Below are 22,018 nucleotides of genomic sequence, written 5' to 3'. Positions count from 1 at the left end.
ACAAGTTATTCCAGAATTGTACGTAACACCGTAACATTAGGTCTGAAATGTAACACAAATGTTACAATTATACAATTGCAACTCCTGGAATATCACTGAAAGCATCTCATCATGTTAGGTCGGCCGAGAGCCGATGGCGGAACCAGCGCTACCGAGAGCGCTACGTAAAGGAAAAGATACTACGACATACGCCCAGAATACGACCACTCAGTAGAACGGCACAACAACTCGATGTAAGGTCGCTTCCCAATACACAGGGTCGGCTGGCCGGTTATCCTATTGCAGAGCGTCAAGCAGCAACTTTTCACAGTTTATTTCAAATATTTGATAATTAAATGAATGGTTAATTATGAGACATTCGTTCGATAGTAGCTATTGATTTTCAGATCATGAAAATATAATTAATATATTCAAATGAATGGTTAATTATGGGATATTACGTCTTAATCAGAAAAGAACTTATTTATGCCGTTCGATAGTAGTTAGGTATTGATTTTCTGATCATGAAAATATAATTAATATATTCCTAACTTTGAAAACATCCTGATTTCAAAAGTTCTGTAATTCGCAACTTGCGGTAAGATCGGCCAGCCGTACCTCAGTAGGGGGATAATTGCATGCACATGGCTTCGCAGTTGTTTGTATTTGAAATTGAATAGAAGCAAGTGCGCGTCAGTGTTGCCGAAATCACCGATTTACCGGTATTTATACCGATTTGGAAACTGATCTCCCGATGTACCGAAAGGGGATAAATGTATACCGTTTTTTCAATTTCATAGATATTATGTCGAAATTGAATCTTTTACCGAAAAATTAAATATTTTTTATAATTAGATGCATAGACAAGAGATTAGATGAGCACATCTTGCTCGGTTTAGATACATAAAGATAAGATTCAAAAGGGTCTTGGGCCTTCATTACCGGAAAGTTACAGACCACGGGCGCTTTCGAAATTTTGGGCTTTCCGGCTTATACATGTTTATTACTCTATAGGATTAACTTAAAGGTATCGACAACATTTGTCGGCAGGTTATTGCATACAATTACGCAATGGGTTCATGATAGGAATATAGGATAAAGGAAACGCAAAAATTTTTTGGCTTTTCCAATAATTTGTCCTTATGCGATTGGTCTAGATTTTTGTGTTATTTTCATTGGTTTTAAACATTTGAGCCTTTTTTGCAAAGGTGGAGAAAGTGTCAACATTCAGTGCATATTTTGTTTAGAAAAATCAGTTAACATCACAGCTTGCTTGGGTAAATACCAAAATTTTATTGTACTTTTGTAGTGGAAGCTTCTTACAATATCTTTAAGAAACTGTCTACTCAGCTCTACCAGAGAAATAGATCCTATTTGGGCTATTTGTTCTTCGTTAGATTGTGGCCGACCCACATTTAGAGGGCACGAGCCGTCACTGTTGTTAGATCAGGACCTCCCCTAGCATCTGCTAGTGTTCAACTCTCCATTCTCCATATTCTTTATTATAAGATCGGTAGAAATAAAAAATTCACAAAAGTAAATTAAGCACACGAATTCAATCGATTACTTCACACATTGTTTTCGTCAGTTATATTAATTCAATATGAATTGGATGTTTTGCTGTATCAATATTAAAAATTCAATTTTCTGAATATAATTTTGATGAATTCTGTTACATTCAGCTACTATATTGTTTCACTTAATTCAAAACGAGGATCATTTCACATAATAATTTTGCAAAAACCAGGATAAGCAATCTATTATTTCCAGTTTCCCTAAGAATTAAGTTAACAAACTGAAAGCGTATAATGAGCGTGTGTATGAATGAGATGTAATGATGTAAGTGCTATCGATACGATAACACTACAAATTGTAATTCAGAATCAGAACATAGGCTATTTTAGATTTTTCTACTTAGATAAAAGAAAGGAACAAGAACGTATGCGCATGTTTCTTATCTTTTGTTCCTTTTTCTATCCAATAGAATTTTAATTTTTTTCGTAGGAACGAGTTCAGCGCCTCTTACGTATAAACAACAGACTAAGCTTTCAGAATAATAGAAATGGCGATACTGTTCAGTTCGTGTCAATATCGAGTGCTGTTAGTATCATACTTAGATTCGTTTAAGAGACAATTGTGGTATAATATTGCTATATAATCACTTAAAATAGATAATCACACAAAATGGGTGAAATGATTATTAATTTAGACGTCATAAATCAAGAAATGCAGTCAGTTGCAGATCGTCCCAAAGATGACGTAGTTGAAAAGGAAGAAACGAGTGCATCCGTTAAATCCGACCACAACCCGAAGGTTGCCGATGATCACATTCCACAGAAGAAGAGGAAGACGAGACGCGGGAAATCCAAACGTAAGCAGCCCTATATGAAGAGCAGAATACCGAATGTTGTAAAGCCTGAAGCTCCTCATAATAGTAACCAATTTTTATTAGAAGATCACTGCGACTTTGACAATTTAGATGAGAGGCTTTTGAATAAAACTAAAGCTTCTAGTTCGATTTTCAACAGAAATAGAGATTCAAGTTTCAGTGTAGATTCTGATGGTGACTTTTATTCTTCACCAGATGATGAGGAACAATTTTTAATCAAAGATTTTGACAACCAATATGAAACTGTACATGCAGAGCATCTGAATAATATGTCAAAAGCTGATTTAATTCAAGAATATGTTACTTTGGAGAAAAAAGTGGAATTATTATCCAATATTCTCAGAAAACGCACAGAGGGTGATTATGATCGCACCAAAATTGATTTGCAGATGGAAATTCAACAGTTGCAATCAGAAAATGAAACTCTAAAGCAACAAAATCAAGAGTTACTCTCAAAACTTTCCAATAAGTCTAACTGTAGTAGTAGTGATAGTTCCTCTGATTCTGAATCAGATTCTAGTTCTTCAAGTTCAAGCTCCGTGAGCTCATGTGATATGAACGAAGCGGAAATAATAAATAATTCCTCGAATAATATAGAGAGTATTGATAATCGTAAATGTGTCAATCTTAGTTCTTAAGCAAGTTTCTTGGAACAATTGTTGAATTTTTTAAATTGGTCTATTCACTTCTTGTTTTATTCTTCAGATGTGAAGTTGTAATTTTTGTAAATATAATATGTATTTTTTTCCAGTTACATTCTTTTATATTTTCAAAGAAAATATTATGTGTTAATAGTTTTAAGAAAATATGATACCCATTGAAATTTGTTGTTTTTATTTTAATAAAATATATTTTCGGAAATGAATATGAATTGTTGATAAAAATCAGAATGTTTATGTATTTTTGGATAATTCAGTATCTGAAAAAATAAATCACTTTAAAAATTAACTCTTTTGAAATACTTCAGTGATAACAGAGTAAGAAATTCATTAATATACTGTGATCAAGATGCATTTTATGCTTGAAGTTTGGTCTGAATTTAGTTTTTTCAGATAAATCTATATCCTCTTTGAGGGTTTGAATGAACATATTTCTTATTTTGATATTAAATATAATTGACAAAGATAACCTTTTCAATTATGTGAAGTAAAAAAAATATTCGTAACTAGTCATTTAAAAATTGATTTCATAATAAATTATATGCTGATATTTTAGGTGTTAGATTTTTTACTTTTTTCTTATTTAAATTATCATAGACTGTTTTTGCAAGTACAATTCTTTAATAAAAATGTAGATATCCAATATAATAGTTTATACATTTAATGTTAAGAAAATAATGTTGCAATTTAAATAAATATTACTTTCACTCTTTTTAAAAATAACTGAAATTTATTTCCATATAACGTATTTGAATATTATATTATTATATACAACTTTTCTTTGGCGAAATTAGGTACTCAAAATTTTTAAATTTTTGGAAAATTATAAAAAAGTTTTCATTCCTTTTTTTTATAAAAAAAGGTATTACTTAATACAAAAATGTGAATGTGAAATTTGTGATTCAGAAATAGTGAAGCTAATGATTATTGACCTCTATCATGTTGTAAAAGATATCTCTAGTTTAGAACTTCTTTAAATTATTTGAAGAGTGGAAAAAATAAATTTGTATGCAGTACTTTCAGCCACAAAAAAAATTTTTTTTTTCATTTTGATTTATGGATAAATTAAGTAAGTTATTTCTATTTAATACTATGATATAATAACATTTTTAAGAACCTCAACAAAACAACTGGAAGATATGGAATGATAAGTATTAATTATTTTGTAATAATTTTTTCCCCCTAACTTTAACTTTTGAAGGTGGGGCATTAGGATTCACACCTTGATAAAATGTTTTTAACAAATTCATGGCATCATCTGCTCTATACCCACCTTTTCTTTCTGTTACTGGTTTTACTATCTTTGCCACATTGAAAACTGTTTCACCACCGAATCTGTCATTTTTACAACCAAATATCACTGACTTTACTTTTAAATTATATAACGCAGCAGCACACATTATGCATGGTTCTACTGTTACATACACATTGAGTTTCTCAAATACTTCCAAGGGGTTGATCTTTTTACTTTGAGAATAGACAAAAACATCATCTATACAATTCATTTCAGCATGCCGGGTTGCATTCCTAGTTTCATTAACTGTGTTGCGTCCAACTGCTATAATCTCATTTTGATAAACAAAAATGCATCCAACTGGAACTTCCTGTACCTGCAGAGCTTCTTTCGCATAAAGGAAAGCTCTCTCCATATATTCCTTTTCGATATCATCAAGAGTATCACATATTTGATTAGTTTCATATGATTTTGGTATAATTTCGTCAATTTCATTTAATTTAGCTTTCTTAGATAATGGTTCCATTGTTTTCTAACTCCAATTAATTGAAAAATTCAGTTAGATTATTTTTCTTAATGAAACTACTAGCTTCTTCTGCCCAGTTATTATTTCCAGGTGTGCGAGGACTTGGATGTAGCAGATACAAAACTTTTATATCTTGTGATAAATGTTTAACAATGTCAAGAGCTCTTTTCTCTGCATATCTGCCGATTCCAATTATAATGTCTGGCTTTAAGGTCAGTATAACTTCATTGAATGCTGCATCACAAGCTTCTTGTAGAGAACTTTTAAGAGTGTTCTGTAAAAACGTAATATGTATATTGAAATATATATATATAATATTGATAACTGTTGTATGTAAAATGCCTAATTTAATTTGGAATAAATATCTCATTATCTATTTAAGTAAAATTTTGAAAAATATCTTAGTTTTCATAATAATTTTTACTATCAATGTAAAATTGTGTATTTTGTTTTAAGTTTAAGCGATAATTCAAAATTTTTCTCATTATCCTCCTGCATGCCATTCAAATTTTTTTTTATATATATATATATAAAATATATATTTCAAGACCTTATCGTAAAATTGAGTTCTGAATTTTCCGCTACAAATACTTTGGCCATTATTGTTGAGATTTATCAAATAGTTGTGAAATACTTATTTCTGTGAAATACTTATTTCTTTTCATACAAAATAAATATATGAAATATGAATGTCAGTACCTCCATGCTCTTATCAGCAGGTGTAATATTTGCTCCTTTTTCTTTCATAAATGCCAATGGGCAATAATTATAAAGGAAACAATTTCTGAAAAAACGTTTTGGAGTACCACATAAATCCTTGAAAAAATTCCAGAATCTATCACCACTAACTTCTTTTCTAGTACAGTTGAACCCTTGAATTCTTCTCTCATTACACATTTTATTAGGCACATCAACATTTCCATCAATATCTAACCAATTCTTTACCATATTCACCTCACCAAATGGAACACCAGTCTGGCACATACCCCAAGGACCAGGATTGATACCAATAAATAAAATTTTTTTTTCATTGTTGCAATATAGTTTCATATATTTTTCATAGGGTTCATTGGCATACACAGTAGGATTATAGACATAGCATATAGGATGTTTAACGAAATCTATCTTATCTAATATTTCATTCAAATTACGCTGAATGTTTATCATTTTTGTGGAAATCAAATTGTCAATTGAAGGTGAAGCACCAAAATAAATGGATTGATGACTGAGTTCATTACACACTGTATTATTATTTGAAACTTCATACTCGTTTTGTTCCTCAACTTTGGAAAGTTTCAGTTTTTTTCTCAACATGGTGGATTCTTTAAATTAATTTTTCGGTACTTTACTTACTATATTTAATTATTACAATCTATCTATCGAATTTCACAAAGATTAGATAAGGATTTAACTGCACAGAATAATTCATATTTGCAATATTTTTATTAGTTCAACCTTGAAACTTCAAACATAAAATAGAGGTTGGAAATTTGAACCACAGAAAATCCATTATCCAATAATAATAATCAATGATTAGATGTTCTGTGATCCTTAGAACATAGAATACATCTATTAATTTTGAGTAGGTTTTGACATATATGTCAAATGTCAATTACAGGTGATTGCTCAAAATATTTATTAAAACTGAAATTTTTGGAAACGTCATAATAAAGAGGGATATAGGATTCTAGTTATATATGAATATTTTTTCAACATATTAAATAATAAAAAAACAGTAAAAATGATGCAACAATATATGAAGGAACTTGAACAGGTTCAGCATTTACTTTTTACTGAAATAATTTTTATTTAATATTTTCTTGTTATTAGGAACCCTTTGACGCTAAGGAATTTGTTGAATGTCTTGCATGGAGAACTATAGCAGAAATTAAGCAAGATGGAAAAGGAGATTTCAATGCCTCTTTGTTACATGAATCATTTATACAAGCTATAAAGTGAGAGCATTGAAAAATATTAATTTTAAGTATAATACCTTTCAATTATAGGGATCTAACCTTACTACAAGAACGACAACAAAAAAAGTGTGAACGATTGGAAGCTATAGTTAAGGAAGATGAAGAAATATTTTGTAAAAAGGTTCAAGGTTTTCTTGACCAAAATAAAGTAGGATACATATCGTGATTCTCAAAGAATTTCAAATAGCTGAAGTTATTTTACAGCAAACAATAAACCACTTCCAAGAGTTAGATGGAAAAATTAACCATGTAGCCACTAAAGTTCTTCATCTAGGAGATCAGTTAGATAGTGTTAATGGGCCTAGGTCACGTGTGGTAGAAGCACAGAGGCTTATGACACATTTGAGTGAATTTATATCAACTGGGCCTTTGACTTCATTGCTGTTCACGGATCCTAAAAGGGTAGATTGAATAGTAAATTAAAATGAAATGACTGTCTAACCAAGTAGGTTTTAGATCGACGATGCAGCTGATGTTATTCAAAAGTTATATCTGATTTCTCAGGACTTGCCATCTCCCAAGTGAGTTCAACATTTTCATTTTGTTTTTTATTTTTTCTAATTTTTGTTTTCAGATTTGATGGAGTTAAACGAAAAATAGAAAGAAAGTATGATGAAATTGAAAGAGCTCTTATTGAGGAATTTGTAAATGAACAGAAAGTGGGAAATTTGAAAAGAATGCAAGAAATAGCTGCAGTACTTTCAGATTTTAAAAATTACACTCATTGTATTGATGCCTTTATTGAACAGAGCCAAGAAGTGAGCAGATTTTTATTATAGACAAATGAGATGTTGAAAAGATCTACCTGTTTGAAATACTATCAGAAATGATGGAACAGTTGCCTATTTTGAATTTGATTTTTGTAATATCAAGGTTACCTTATCTCTTATTTTTTGAATTTTCAATTATATTTTAATCTGCACCTATCAAAAGTAAATGGTAATCTTTATACCATGGGATATATTTCAATGGGCCTATATTTTGTCTCATATTTTTAATATATAAGAATCTTAGTAATATAATTTATTAATATTTAATGCCATCTCCAAAAATTAAAATTGTAACTTAATTTGGTTGATTGCTTATTTTGTTTTAGTTCTATTAATTGCTGATATTTTTATAGGGCTGCCTTTTAACGAAAGATGTGTTCACATATCTCTTCAAATTGTGTGAGAGTAGTGAGGAAATCATCAAGAAAGTATTTGTTAATTCGGAACAGGTGATGGCTAAATTTGTGTTAAACATTTATCAACTCAAAATTGCTGAATTCATAGCAAAAAACTTAGATGGTACTAAAGATATTTATGTTTATTTATGTACTCTATATGATTTGTATATGAAGTGAGTTAAATATTATTTATTATTTGTTCCCATTATTCATAAATTTTCATTTTAGGACCAACCAACTGTCTACTGAGTTATCTGTTTTCAATTTTGGGACTGATAGTAATTATTTAGAAAAGTTAACGAATAATATATTCAACAAATATGTGGATAATTATATCAAGTATGTTAAGAAAATATTAATCTACCGTTAACAGGAATTCCAATTGCTATTTCATTCTTAGTCAAATGACAAAAAGTCATTTGATCATCCAATAACTGATTATTAAATGAATTATTTAATTTATTCATCAAGTGGAAATTATTGAAAAAGTAGAATGAACTTCTGAATTTAAATGCTTTTCTTTAAATTTGTTCTAGTTGATCATAAGTTTCTTCTACATCTTTACTAGAATTATCAATGAAAATTTAGTTGCAAAGCTTGAATTCACTTATCTGGAAATCAGAGTTTTTAAATTAAATAAAAATTACTCCTTTTTTAGTCTTGAACTGAAGTGTCTAAGGGAAAGAAATAGTGCAAATCTTCAAAAATACTATGAATCCAAACATCATCAAAAAAAACCTCTACAGTCTGGAGGGTAAGAATTACAAGTAATTGAAAGATTACTATTATAATTCATTTTCATTGAAAGGTTTCAAGATTTGAGGAGAGACATTCAAGCTGTAATTGGAACAAGAACAAATATTAATATTGTCCAAATTGAAAACTATGGTGGGGAAACATTTCTTTCTGAAGAGTTGGCTATTACAATCCTTCAAGATACAAAAAATGCATTTCAAAGATGTGCATTGGTAAGTTGTTCATTGTATGCAGGCTATTCCAAAAGACCGACATACGTTGACCATGGATTTAAAATCAAAGAATAACCCTAGTTTTCCTGAAAAACTATTATAGGCCAAAAAGGTTTTTTTTTGGATTTACAGGGTGTTGAAGTTCAATTGAAGAATGGAACATTTTTTAAAAATAAACAGCTCTATTTTTCTACAGGTTGAAAAACCCAGAAAAGTTACAGAAAAAATTACTATAGAAATGAAAATTAATGGCTCAAAAATAATTGATCATACTACTGAATGCACCGTGTTTGAGAAAAGAAACTCTTTTTATTATAAGCTGACCATGACAGCACGAGAAGATATGTTGCTTAGTTACGGATGTCAATGCGACAAAACACACCAAGCAATTTTTGTGAGCATGTATTGTAATTTATTAGAAAATATTTGGTGTTTCTTTTTGGTTTTTCAAATGAACTTTAACACCCTGTAGATCCAAAACGAAGCCTTTTTGGCCTATAGTTCCTCAACAAAAATAGTATTATTTTTTGATTCTGAATGCATGGTTAAACCATAGCGGTTTACTTTCGAAACAGCCTGTAGATCATATTATAGTAGGACAATGACAAACAAATTCGATTCGACGTTCATCAGTACCATCTATTATTATTATTTGAACTGGGGTCGTTTTGCTTCGGTGAGCCTTCCGGGAACTGCGACCATGCAGATCTTTTGTTCACTACCCTACTCATTCATAGAAACCCAGGGAGGTCGTCAACGACGTTAATAAAATTGACAACCTCCCTAGGGGCCTTGGCCATTACCTCTCTGGTATCCAGGACCGGCTTGCCCATGTGAATGGTTCTTAGGCCAGCCAGCTCTGGACACTTGCATATCAAGTGTTCAGAAGTTTCTACTTCCGATCCACAGAGCCTGCAAATCTCGTCTGCTGACTTACCCATACGGTACAAATGATGTTTGTACCGACAGTGCCCCGTCAGCAGTCCCACCATCACCCGAAGCTCCGCTCGTGACAGCTTCAGGAGTTTTCTGGTGTAAGTAGGTGAAATCTTCACGAATTTCTTTGCCTGAGCAAGTCTAGGAGTGTTAGTCCAGTGGATTGTCCTACTGTTCAACTCCCATAGCTGGACCGCAGCTTTGTATTGGTCTTTTCCTATCCCACAGAAAGGCTCAGGTCCAGCAGGTCTTAGCCTAGATGCACTTTTTGCAAGCTCGTCCGCTCTCTCATTTCCTTCAACACCACAGTGCCCTGGTACCCATAGTAGAGTCACCTTGTTTCCTCTGGCCAGTTGCTTTATGGTGTTACGGCACTCCCAAGTCAGCAGAGACCCCTGACAACACGATTCCAGGGATCTCAGCGTGGCTTGGCTGTCCGTGGTGATGTATATATGCGCCCCTTTAAGGTTCATTTTGAGACACTCCTGGGCGCATACATAAACAGCCATTATCTCGGCTTGTAGAATCGAGGGCTCACTTCCCAGGGCTTTAGAGATCCTCAGTCTAGGTCCATATATCCCACTGCCGGTGCCCTTCTCTGTTTTTGATCCATCTGTAAACCATATGGATGACTTTTTGTCTAAACGATTTATGAAACTTATTGCACTATGACGATCATTTATAACCGTTTCAAAGGGCGTTTCAAAATCGTAGGTGGTTGGCATAATATCTGATGGTTTTGCGAGGAGGTTTGAATCTAGTTGATTCAGTATCCTCATATGTCCAACCCAGTTCCCAGGAAGGAGCTTTCCATTATGGGAAATCCTTATTGCTTCGAGCAGGCTACATTTCCTTACATGTAGGTGTAAGGGAGGCAAGTCTAGTATGACCTCCAGCGCTGCCGTAGGAGCTGTGCGCATAGCTCCTGTGACACCAATGCACGCCAGCCTTTGCATTTTCTGCAACCTGATGCGTGTGGTGACCTCCTCGGTTTTTGTCCACCATGCTAGAGATGCATAGGTGACAATAGGGCGTACCACCGCTGTGTATAACCACAGTACCATTTTCGGTTTCACTCCCCATGTCTTTCCAAAGAGTCTTTTGCATGCCCACATAGCCGCCGTGGCTCTGGAAAGAGTCTTATCTATATGTTTCCCTCAGTTCAGTTTACTGTCCAGGGTAACACCTAGATATTTACACTCACTAGAGAAGTGCAGAGTCTGACCATTTAAGACCAGAGCTCTGAGGTCGAGATTCCTTCTTCTAGTGAACGGGATTATTGATGTTTTCGAGGGGTTGACAGTAAGCCCCTCTTCCCCGCACCAGTTTTCAATAGTTTTGAGAGCAAGTTGCATTCGGCTACTTATTCGGCCCACATGCTTGCCTCTAACCGTCACCACTATGTCGTCGGCATAAGCCTGGACGTTAAATCCGCCTGTTGTAAGCCTCTCCAAGAGGCCATCCATGACCAAGCTCCACAGCAGGGGTGATAGAACCCCTCCCTGAGGGCATCCCCTGCACGTCAGCACAGTCACTTCGGTTTCTCCCAGATAGGCTGTAACGGTTCGTCCTTTCAACATAGCTGATATCCACTTAACAGTGGAGGGTTCTATCCCTTTCCTTTTGGCTGCATTGCATATGGAGGTATGTAGGGTATTGTCAAAGGCCCCTCCGATATCACCGAACATTGCAAGCAGAATCTCCTTCGCGTTGAGGGTGCCTTCCACCTCTCTAAGAAGATGATGAAGGGCGTCTACAGTAGATCTACCCGCCCTATAAGCAAACTGTTTGCTGTGGAGTTTTACACTGCCTCGTATGTTGTTGTCAATTATTTTCTCCATGGTCTTCAGGAGAAAGGAGGTGAGGCATATGGGTCGATAGGATTTAGGCTCTGGGGAGCCTTTTCGACCCTCTTTGGGTATGAATACTACCCTCGCCTCCCTCCATGATTTCGGGATATAGCCCCTTGTAAAGCTGGCCTTGAAGAGCTCAGTTATCGGGGCTATAAGTACTTCAACACCTTTCTGAAGCATGACTGGAAAAATACCATCCATGCCTGCTGATTTGAAGGGCTGAAAGCTCTTTATCGCCCATTCAATTCTTTCTGGTGTGAATAGTCTACCAGCTTTCTGAGAATCCCACCTGGTGGGGTTGTATACTTCCCCAGCGGGGGCCCCATCTTCACTGGTAATCTGCCTGGAGCCAGGAAAGTGAGTCTCTAGTAGAGCTCTTAGGCTCTCTTGAGGATCATTCGTAAATTCCCCACATGGCTTCTTTATTTGGCCAATTGGGTTTGAGTGATCCTTAGATAGTACCTTTTGAAGTCTAGCTGCTGGGGCCGTTTTATCTATTCCCTCACAGAAGCTTCTCCAGGACTGCCTTTTGGCTTTCCTGACCTCTTTGTTGTAGTTGGTCAGGGCTAGTCTGTAGGCATTCCAGCTGCTTTCTCGCTTAGCCTTATTGAAGGCTTTTCTAGCAATTTTCTTGAGGTTTTCAAGATGATTGTTCCACCAGGGGACGTCTCTGGAGATCGTTTTCTTCCTGAGTGGACAACTGTTTTCAAATGCCCTCTTCAGACATGATGTGAAGTGAGCAGAGGCGTTCTCCAGATCCTCATTGGAGCTGATGTTGTATTTCAGGCCCTTCAGATCAGAACTCATGTGGGCTATGTAAAGTTCCCAGTCTGTCTTCCTGGGTATCCTGCACTCAACATCAGCTGAAGCAGTTGCTTCAACGTTGAATTCTATTGCCATATGGTCTGACATGGATGGCTCTTCTGAGACCCTCCAGTTCTTGACCATCCCCGCAATAAAAGGTGTCGCCAGTGTAAGGTCAATTACTTCCCTTCTGATCGCATTCATGAAGGTTGGACTATTACCCACATTTACTATCTCTATGTTAGTAGAAAATAGAAAGTCAAGTAAATCCTCACCTCTATGATTTATATCTGTGCTGCCCCATACTTTGTGGTGTGCGTTCGCATCGCAGCCCAGAATAAGTTGTTTCTTCTCTATGCGGCACCATTCGATGAGGCGTTGTACTTCCTCCGGTGGTGGGCTGATGGCATCTCCTGGAAAATATCCTGAGGCGATAACAAGCTGCCTCTTGATGTTCTCAGTTCGCACCTCAACCAATGCCGCAGCAAGATCCCTTGTCAGGAACTCTGTAAGTGGAAGACAGGTTAGTCCCCTTCTGAGTATTATTAGGGCTCTTGGACTTACTGCCTTATCGCAGTATATCGTCTGATATACTTTGTTTGGTAGGCCTCTTACTTGGCCTCCATTGATCCAGGGCTCTTGTATCAGCCCTATGTCAACATGCCTTCTAGATGTTCTCCAGCATAAGGCACTAGAGGCTGCCTTCGAGTGCTGGAGGTTTATCTGAAGGCATGTCAGACATCTACTCCTTATGAGGTAGGTTGTCCGCTAGGCTTTTCAGAAGGGACCGCCGGTTTTTCTCCGTCGGACCCCCCTTATCACGCCCTTGCGGATCAGCCCTTTTTTCTATCTGGTCCATATGAAGTCCCACGTGCAGCTAGGGAATTTCAGTCACCAGAGGCAGAGCCCCGCATGCCCCTGGAAGGCCAATTAAACCAGAGGTCGCCTGGTATCTGGAGTTCGCATATTCAGGACTAGATCCTCCCACTAGCCACGCAGACTTCGGCATACGCTGTTCCACCTTGTCTTGGGGAAAGTTTTTATTGTGTCTTTCATACACTCGGTTCAGGCGGTTAAGCCAAATCCCCCGGCATGTGTCCTCTGCTCGCGAGACATGACTACAGACATCAGATTCCACATGTCGGTATATCAGGCATGAAGTGCTGATCCCTTGCATACCTGGCATCGTAAACCCCGTGCAATACCCCAAGCCACGACACTACAGCAGGGTATGGGGAGTCGCACCGCATTGGTCAGTGTCGGTCGATCACTGTCCAACTCTCGCCCCGAGGAGGCTGCGGTGAACCATGCCAGCACAGACCTTGGCATGGCTGGGGTCGACTAATCCCCCGAGAGCAAGTACCATCTAAGAAAAAGTAGAGATACTATACAAAAATTCATCCCGGCAAAACTATCTCTTTCAGAAGTAGTGTAATCTGTTTTGAGAATTACTTCGCGAAAATAACATTGTGCTACTTCTACTATATAGGGTTAGAACTATTTAGAGGGCCACTATTGGCCAAAATATCTCCAATGGTTCTTGAGATATCTCGAAAAAACAGAAAATCGAGATTCTCTTTTTTTTCTGTATAACTAATTTGTTTTTGGAGATAACTTCACTAAATTCGGTTTGTAGTCATTATCCAATGATTGTCAATTTGTTTCATCTTATGGACGCCATAAGGAAAAAAAATACGAATTCAATAATGTATCACACTCTACAAAAATGTCGAGTCTAGCTACGCAAATTTGAACTTCGCTTTTTTTTTTTGTTTAAGTACTAGGTTGGTGCCAGAATTGTCAAATAACTTGTTAGTTCGCTCAGTTGTTATGTAAAAACATCACTCAATTTTTGTAAAAACCTTAATCCTGTTTGATAAGTAACGTCCTATTAATTACATAATCATGCTGATACCAATACTCTACGTAGAGTACAACTGGCAATGTCTGAGACATCGATCTATATAATTTAAAGAACTCATACTCAGAAAAAACAGACATTGCCAGTTGTATGCTATGTAGAGTATTGGTATCAGCATGATTATGTAATTAATAGGACATTACTTATCAAACAGGATTGAGGTTTTTATAAAAATTAAGTGATGGTTTCACATAACAACTGAACGAAGTAACAGTAACACACTGATCCCTAAATAACGCAACTTTTTTCTAATTCAAGCCACCCTGTATCTTTAACGGTTTTTGATATTCCTTTAGTTCACCTCAAAATAGTTCTAACCCCATATAATCTATTATATTGTGACTTATAAATAGTGATTTGGAATTTTAGATGAATAATTGATGTATTATTTCAGTTATCTAAATCAGAGGATAAGGCTAATAATGCTTCCCAGATATTGGATAAATTGATGAATTCTCTTTTGATAGAACATGTTGATTATGCCTTAGAGTTGGGGCTCCAATCTGTGCCTGTTGTAGAAGGCTCACGGTCTCCTCCTACCATCTATTTCTTCACAGTGGTTTATCATGCAAATAACATAATTCACTTGGTGGAGAAACAATTTTCTGATATTGTTACGCCATTGATCATGTGAGATATTGCTTTCTCATTGTTACATATGTTTTATATAAGGAATTTACCAACTTGGAGCTACCCTTTCACAATTCTCCTGCAACCGATAAAGTTGTATACTAACTGACCAAAAACATAATCAGTTCTTCAAACTCATACAAAGTCTCTAAGAGAGACACAGCAAGTCGACCATATGAAAAAAATAATATAATAAATATCAATAAAAATTCGTTCAGAGCTCCGAATAACACTTTAAAAAATAAATAACTGTTAAGCTACGACTTTGCGGCAAAAAAATTGTATTATCATCTCCGTAGCAAAATATCTTTTCAATAATTGTAATTCAAGTTTTTGAGAATTATTTTTTATTGAATCATTCATTTTAATCTTCAAAGTTTATTAATCCGTTACTTGTGCTAGGAGGATTTTTGAATTCACACATTCTATCACATAAACTGTGAAAATTTCTGGGGAGGGGAAGTTTTTCCTTCATCATTTCCAAAGGTTTATAACTGGCAATGATTACCTAATAACCTTAGCTGCAAATTAATTAAAAAAAAAAAAAACCAAATGCATGTATATGTTAGAGAAGTTGAAAAATTCTAAACTTGGCATTGAATTTGAAAATGTTAAGAATTTTTTCTTGTAGAAATACTCTGAAGTATGATGATTGTATTGGAAGGAAAAAATTCATATTAGAAGATATTGAAAAAAAGATTAATATTGGTTTGGAGAGGTAATACTTAAAATTATTGTGTCATGTACTATTATATCATTTACCTTTTAATTTTAGATCTCTTAATGCTATCACTACTTGGGTGAAATTGTATTTACAAAATGAACAAAAAAAGAACGATTTCAAGCCAGAAACTGATGATTTTGATACTGTTGCAAGTTCAGTGAGTTCTCTCAAATTTTGAAATTCTATTTCTCTATACATTATTTTGTAGGCATGTAAACAAGTTTCACAGTATATAACAGGTGTGATCAAAGAAATAAGTGACAACCTAGATGGGAGTAGAGTTAATCAAGTTTTACAGGATTTAGGTCTCAAATTGTACAAAATCGTGTATGACCATATGCTTCAGTTTCAGTACAATACGGCAGGTAAAATTCTTATTGAAATGATTATTTAAGTTGATGACTGACTAATTTTTAACTGACATGAAGTGAGAAGCTTTTGAGAGTTCGTAATTATTTTATCATTTCTTTTAATACGAAATACAAATTCTATGATAGTTTGCCCATTCAGTTTAAAGTTAATTGTAATCCTCGACAAAAAGGTTATAAAAATAGATTGAAAGTTTATATAATGGAAAATCCTGAGAGATTTGTGAGAGTATTGACTTGCTAGTATTTTCAACTATGACTGACTCTTTATGTGTTTTTTTTTTCTTTTGTTACTGTTATTATTATTATTGTTTTTTTTTTTTTTGGGACGCTCCTTGGTCTTCTCCTGTATACACGTTTTGGCAATAATTTTCATTTTTAGGTCTTTTGCACACGATAATTATTCATTCAAATGCAACAGATTGTGAATACATACAAGCTTTGCTTAGGTCATTCTTAATCTTGTTATTTTATTTTCATATTCTATTTGATGTAATGGTGATGAATAAATTATTATTATTATTAATAATAATTGATCCAACTTCTAGAATCCAATAACATTGGTGTAATTGATTAATAAATCACATCTTATATTTAAATACACACAGACACAAATGGAATTTTATTATTCTCCAATATCCAAAAATACTTAGAGAAAAAAAAATTTGCTTTCAATTCCTCTTTAGATTGAATTATTTTTTCAACTTTCTAGGCGCTATGGTTGCAATTTGTGATCTAAATGAATATCGTTCTTTTACAAAACCTCTGGGCCCTACTACTGCCGAGCAGTTTGAAACACTTCATGCTCTTTGTAATCTTCTATTAGTGAAACCAGAAAATTTGCAACAAGTCTGCTCTGAAGATTCCTTGGTATGTGATTTACATAAATTCTTTTAATTAATGGTTAAGGCTTGGCTGAAAGTATCTGAAAATCGATACTCATTGACAGCATCCGATTATTTTTTTGGAATAAAAAGGTATCAGGAGGCAGATCACTGAAATATTGATTTTCTTTATGAAAAATTACTGCTTCAAATATAATCTTGGTTTCGGATGGTCAAATATCACGTTATCAGCTTTTTGACAAGTTCTTGAAACATTATATAGAAATATTTTCCATTTATTTCGTGATATAATGCGTCTAGTTATAACCAACTGATTCTATAATTTATGAAAAAACACAGAATTTGAGTAATCCAATCAATAGACTGTTTCTTTGGATTGAACATTTGAATAATACTATTTTATGGAATTTCCCTCACTTAAGAGGATATGTTGATTTAATTAAACATTATAGCTCAAAATAAATGAACAATATTTATGTAAGGTGTAGTATCATATAACAAACAAAATCGAATGTTATAATTTTGAAACAGATTTTTCAAAAACCTGATATTTGACGAATCTGAGGCTAAAAAATAGTGTCTGATCATATAAAAGTAGAATTTGAGTCACAAAAATTACTCAAAAGTTTTGAAATATCTCAAACAGAAATGAAGGTTCAGCAAATTATTTGAAACAGCAATTTTTTAAGGCGAATCAAAATATTTATAATTTGCACTCTAAAATCTCAAATTTTCTAAAAGAATTAAAGTCTTATTTCCGTAATTTTTGAGATGCTCTTAGTAAATATTGAATTTGGGGCACTTTCACACTCAGTTTAGTTATATGAGTGAAGCTATAAAAATATTTGAATTGTTCTATATTTCAGGTGAAATTGGATAAATCTATTTTATATAATTTTATTCAGCTAAGGAGCGACTTCAAATCACAAAAGCAACACTTTTTCAAAACATAATCAGGAATTTCAAATAATAATTTTTTGTATTATCATGTAGTCCAACAGTTATATCCTTGTGAAGTGCTATTGTAATTAATCAATTATTTTTTGAATATGTTAATTGTTATATACATTCCATTCAAAATTATTGGAATACTAGTTTTCAAATAATTTTAAGTTGATTGAATCAATAATTGCATTGTCAGATATTATTATAATAATAAAAAGTATAGGCATGTTGTATAAATTATTTCGTGATTTCACTTGATGTTTTTATTGAAATTTATATTATATCATGATGTTATAATAGAAAGAAAATAATTTATAATCTAATTATTCCCATTTCACTGTAAAAAATATTCCTCGGAATCTTTTAAAAATTTCATGCGAATTTACATAAGTAATACTAAAATTAAGGAAAAACACTAGGTATTATACATAAAAAAAATCACCGCTAATCAGTATTCATTGTATACTATATAGTTCTTCATATATTTCTTAGTAGTTTAAACAAATAATAGTTTAAAAAAATCAAAAACTAAGGAGCAATATAATTGCTGCAATTTCATGTCATGAAGAAAAAAACCTAAATAGCATATTTGAAATTTCATTCATAATCACATCCTCATAAATCCAGAGATTCATTTCACCTATGAAAACTGTATTTTATATACAACTAGATTATTTTGTTCTGATAAAATTTACAGTATAATATAGCTAGTGGAAGTCATACAAATATCTAATAGTTAAATATAAAAAGGTACCCTAAAAATGGAACAAAAACTTTTCATGAATTTCAACTTAAATTTATTACCTCTTATACCATTTTTTAATTGGAGATAGCAGTATCAAGGATTTTAATTGAGATGACCATAATTTAGAAACATTTGTAAAAAAAAAAATGTTCCTTGCATTGATAATTTCATTTATTCTAGTTATATTTACAAAAATTCACATCAGAAATAAATTGTATTCCTGTAAAGACCTAGAGTACAAAATATTAAATTTAATTATTTGTTTCATCTAAGTAAAACAAATAGATCATTATTTAAAACAAAATATTTCTAAAATGGGCGGTCGAATTTTATAAATTCAGAACTTGATGCAGTCAGAAATAATTGTTTTAGAAGAAAATAAAAATTTAAGGTTTCCAAAGAGAAAAACCATAAACTAAAATAGATAATACTAATGGATAGTTCACTTAAAGGAATATCCCCAGAAGTAAACCAATGCAAAAAATAGTTCAGCCCAGTGTTAGAGCATGGAAGTGTTAGTTCTGGAACATTCACACCTTACGTTTTAGTGCTTTTCACAATGTTGAGTTTCATTTTTAGGTTTCCTTCAGTTCAAATTTCAAGAATTGAGTAAATGACTTAAGACTAGCTCAAAATTAAACACTGATATTTATAAATCACACTAATGAAGAAACAGAAAAGCATTCGAACTATAAGATTTATATCTAACGCATTCTATATCTATTAGTTTCATGTACTTCCCCTAGTTCACCTTTGAAATTGATGTCAACAACAAAATCTAAGTCTCTGTTATTCCTGGGGTTAGGTTTCATGGTGAACATACCATCAATTTCTTCTCCTTTTTTAACAGTTAAGTAATCTTCAAAATAGAACACTGTTTGCTTCCAGTGGGTATAAGCTGCATCTGGAGCAGTAGTAAAACCAAGCCTTTTATGACATTTTGTGAATTCAACATTGAAAAAAGTGACCAAAGCTTGAATATAATCATTTCTTCTACATATTAAATGGAAAGGTGATGAAAATTCCAAATCTTCTTTGGTAACTGTATATAAATCAACTTCCTTAAGAAGACAAGCATTTGTAACTACTTGTTTTGGATCGACAACATCTACTAGAGGTTCACTTATGGCTATTTTTCTGATTGAACTCATATCAAAACCATACACATCGTCCCACCAGTTGATTTTTTCATCTTTATATTGCCTATCTTCAATAGCAGTAACAAAAAGAGAACAACGATCAGGAAATAAAAGACCATCAGGTTTTAGCCACTTATCACGGGCAAATAAAACAGTATCTAGCATACTTTCATAGAAAAGACAATATCCCATCCATTCAGATATAATGATATCTACTGATTCTATTCCCTCAGGTAGCGAAATTTCTTCAACTTTTCCTTTGACGATTGTAATAATGTGATCTAATTTATTTGCTTCAACTATTTTACGAGCAAAATCTACTATGTTAGAACATTCTACTGCTATCACACGTTTAGCTCCAGCTTTAGCTGCAAACATACTCAGAATACCAGTACCACAACCAATATCCATAACGGTTTTTCCAGCAAATAAATGTTTATTGTGGTACATCGAATTTCGATAGGTTAAGGTCCTTACTTCATCCTTCAACATCTCTTCATGAATTCCAAAATGAGCATATGAATCAAAATAATAATCTCTAGATGTCATTTCATCAACAGGCACATCTTCCATTTTCTCGTCTTTGACTGAATTATTGGTAACTGTTTGTCCTATTTCCATCGTCTCATCTACTTGTCCATTGACTTGATTAGACTAGAAATATGAAATTAAAAGCATTATTCGAAGAAAAGCAGCTTATGCCGGTAACACGTGTTAAATGAAAAATTTTACATAAAATGGACATAGCTCATTTATGTTCAGACTAATGTGTATTTTAATGGGTTCTTACCATTTTGATGAACAAATTCGATTGTGTTACTAGTACTAACGATATTTTTAATTAACGCACTTCTTAAGTGATTTTCACTTCTAACGAATAAGAAATAAAGGAACCAAACACCAAACCAAGCGGGATCAATTATATCAGTTCCACCAACCACTCACCAAAAACCGTAGGAACTGTCATATTCCAATTCTGCCAACCTTTCTTTCTTTATCCTTTTTCAACCTTTAAGTCAGGGGGATGAAGCACAGAACACTGATATGTGTGATTAATGATGGGATGAAACGTCTAGTAAAAAACTGTGGAAACTTCGGAGTCGGAAGTAATGATAAATGATTATCTTGAGTCTTTCCAGGATGCATTTTCCGGCTATTTTGCTAAGGTTTGTTAGCAGACTGATTGGCCGAAAATTGTTTCCCGTTTTTCCTTGTTTTTGAATCATTATTACTTCCGAGGATTTCCATCAGCTTGGGAAGTGTCTCAGAAGTAAAATTCCTTTGCAATTGTTGGTGATTTGCTCAATTGTTCCGTTCGGTAGGTTCTTTAGGGTCCTATCTGTTATCTTGTTCATGTCTGGGGACTTTTTTGCATTCAGATTGTTGATGAAGGCTGTTATTTCCTCTATGGTTACATCGTCAAGGCGATAATTTTCTTGCAGATCGAGTTTTTGTTGATTGTATCTTTGGATATCCATTTCAAACGATGGTTAGTTGATTTATTTGGAGTAAACTGTTCTTTCAGGATTTTTCTGGAGAGTCCTCCAGCGATTCTTGGGTGGTGATGATGGCAGATGGCAGAGCTATATGGTTTATTCCCTCCAATTTTGAAAGGTTTAGTTTTATTTTAGTGCGAGCTATTGCTGTTAACCATGCGTTTTGGACTATTGATACGTTCCTTTCCTTGTCTTATTTTGATGAGGCAATAAGCTCTTAATATTTGAGATAATTTCTGAATTTTGTAAAAATTTAAACAATTTGGGCATTATTTTGAACTTCAGCGGTAGGTGTTCTATATGAGGTCAATAACATAACTTCGATATTCTACAAATATTTATTATTAGTCATCAATACCAAAAAAATTATCGATAAATGTAACTTTTTCTTCTGGTTCAAGTTTCGATGTTCTTCTAGAATTCCAATCATAATTGTAGGATTCCAGCTGCATTATGAGGTCTGTGTCCTGGATAGACGGATGGTCCGGGAAAACCAGGATAATGTTGATGCTGGTAGGGTCTGTAAGGGTTGTACGGTTCATAAGGATTGTATGGGTTGTAACTGTTGTAAGGGTTCAGAGTGGCCTGGTAACCATTAGGTGTTATACCGGCTGAGAATGACTGTCTCTTCACCCGGTATTGAGCAGCCGACAATCCAATCAGGGCTACTAGAAGAAGAAGGAATACGCTAACCTGTGAAATAATATTATTTT

The 22,018-nt window shown here is 33.8% G+C and overlaps 4 protein-coding genes across 5 annotated transcripts; 2 read left to right on the top strand and 2 right to left on the bottom strand.

Annotated features, from left to right (window-relative positions):
• The first annotated feature begins 2,019 nt into the window (after nt 1–2,019).
• On the top strand, nt 2,020–3,508 carry LOC123682882 (protein HEXIM1-like). The gene has a single exon (XM_045621687.1). It carries the CDS (start codon nt 2,164–2,166, stop codon nt 3,004–3,006), a length of 843 nt encoding a protein of 280 aa, XP_045477643.1. The 5' UTR covers nt 2,020–2,163; the 3' UTR covers nt 3,007–3,508.
• Nucleotides 3,182–6,289, bottom strand: LOC123682867 (tRNA-specific adenosine deaminase 2-like). Of its 2 annotated transcripts, none has more exons than XM_045621683.1 (2): nt 6,141–6,289; nt 3,182–5,061 (listed from the first exon to the last, which is right to left on the bottom strand). In XM_045621683.1, the coding sequence occupies exon 2, from the start codon at nt 4,785–4,787 to the stop codon at nt 4,182–4,184; it is 606 nt and encodes a 201-aa protein (XP_045477639.1). In that variant the 5' UTR covers nt 4,788–5,061; nt 6,141–6,289; the 3' UTR covers nt 3,182–4,181. The 2 variants fall into 2 exon arrangements, with proteins under 2 accessions (XP_045477639.1, XP_045477631.1); XM_045621675.1 differs by having other exon boundaries at nt 5,487–6,275.
• Nucleotides 6,290–6,386: 97 nt separating this feature from the next.
• Nucleotides 6,387–18,162, top strand: LOC123678272 (exocyst complex component 5). The gene is made up of 16 exons (XM_045615243.1): nt 6,387–6,561; nt 6,618–6,742; nt 6,794–6,911; nt 6,968–7,165; nt 7,220–7,284; nt 7,338–7,521; nt 7,887–8,104; nt 8,160–8,270; nt 8,590–8,685; nt 8,740–8,899; nt 14,808–15,043; nt 15,675–15,761; nt 15,819–15,924; nt 15,976–16,132; nt 16,848–17,005; nt 17,847–18,162. Exons 1-16 carry the CDS (start codon nt 6,529–6,531, stop codon nt 17,931–17,933), a joined length of 2,139 nt encoding a protein of 712 aa, XP_045471199.1. The 5' UTR covers nt 6,387–6,528; the 3' UTR covers nt 17,934–18,162.
• LOC123678280 (protein arginine N-methyltransferase 1) lies at nt 18,152–20,761 on the bottom strand. The gene is made up of 2 exons (XM_045615255.1): nt 20,600–20,761; nt 18,152–20,463 (listed from the first exon to the last, which is right to left on the bottom strand). The coding sequence occupies exons 1-2, from the start codon at nt 20,600–20,602 to the stop codon at nt 19,375–19,377; spliced, it is 1,092 nt and encodes a 363-aa protein (XP_045471211.1). The 5' UTR covers nt 20,603–20,761; the 3' UTR covers nt 18,152–19,374.
• Nucleotides 20,762–22,018: the final 1,257 nt, after the last annotated feature.

Source organism: Harmonia axyridis, chromosome 1 (genome assembly GCF_914767665.1).
Source record: "Harmonia axyridis chromosome 1, icHarAxyr1.1, whole genome shotgun sequence".
In the NCBI taxonomy this organism is placed as follows: domain Eukaryota; kingdom Metazoa; phylum Arthropoda; class Insecta; order Coleoptera; family Coccinellidae; genus Harmonia; species Harmonia axyridis.
This window is presented reverse-complemented; position numbering and strand designations above follow the sequence as displayed.

Coding starts and splice junctions, on each gene's coding strand:
- LOC123682867 (XM_045621675.1), bottom strand. CDS start 6,101: ATGTTGAGAAAAAAACTGAAACTTTCCAAAGTTGAGGAACAAAACGAG. Junction 5,062..5,486: donor CTGCTGATAAGAGCATGGAG/GTACTGACATTC, acceptor ACGTTTTTACAG/AACACTCTTAAAAGTTCTCT.
- LOC123678272 (XM_045615243.1), top strand. CDS start 6,529: ATGATGCAACAATATATGAAGGAACTTGAACAG. Junction 6,562..6,617: donor ATATGAAGGAACTTGAACAG/GTTCAGCATTTA, acceptor TCTTGTTATTAG/GAACCCTTTGACGCTAAGGA. Junction 15,044..15,674: donor ATTGTTACGCCATTGATCAT/GTGAGATATTGC, acceptor TTTTTCTTGTAG/AAATACTCTGAAGTATGATG.
- LOC123682882 (XM_045621687.1), top strand. CDS start 2,164: ATGGGTGAAATGATTATTAATTTAGACGTCATAAATCAAGAAATGCAG.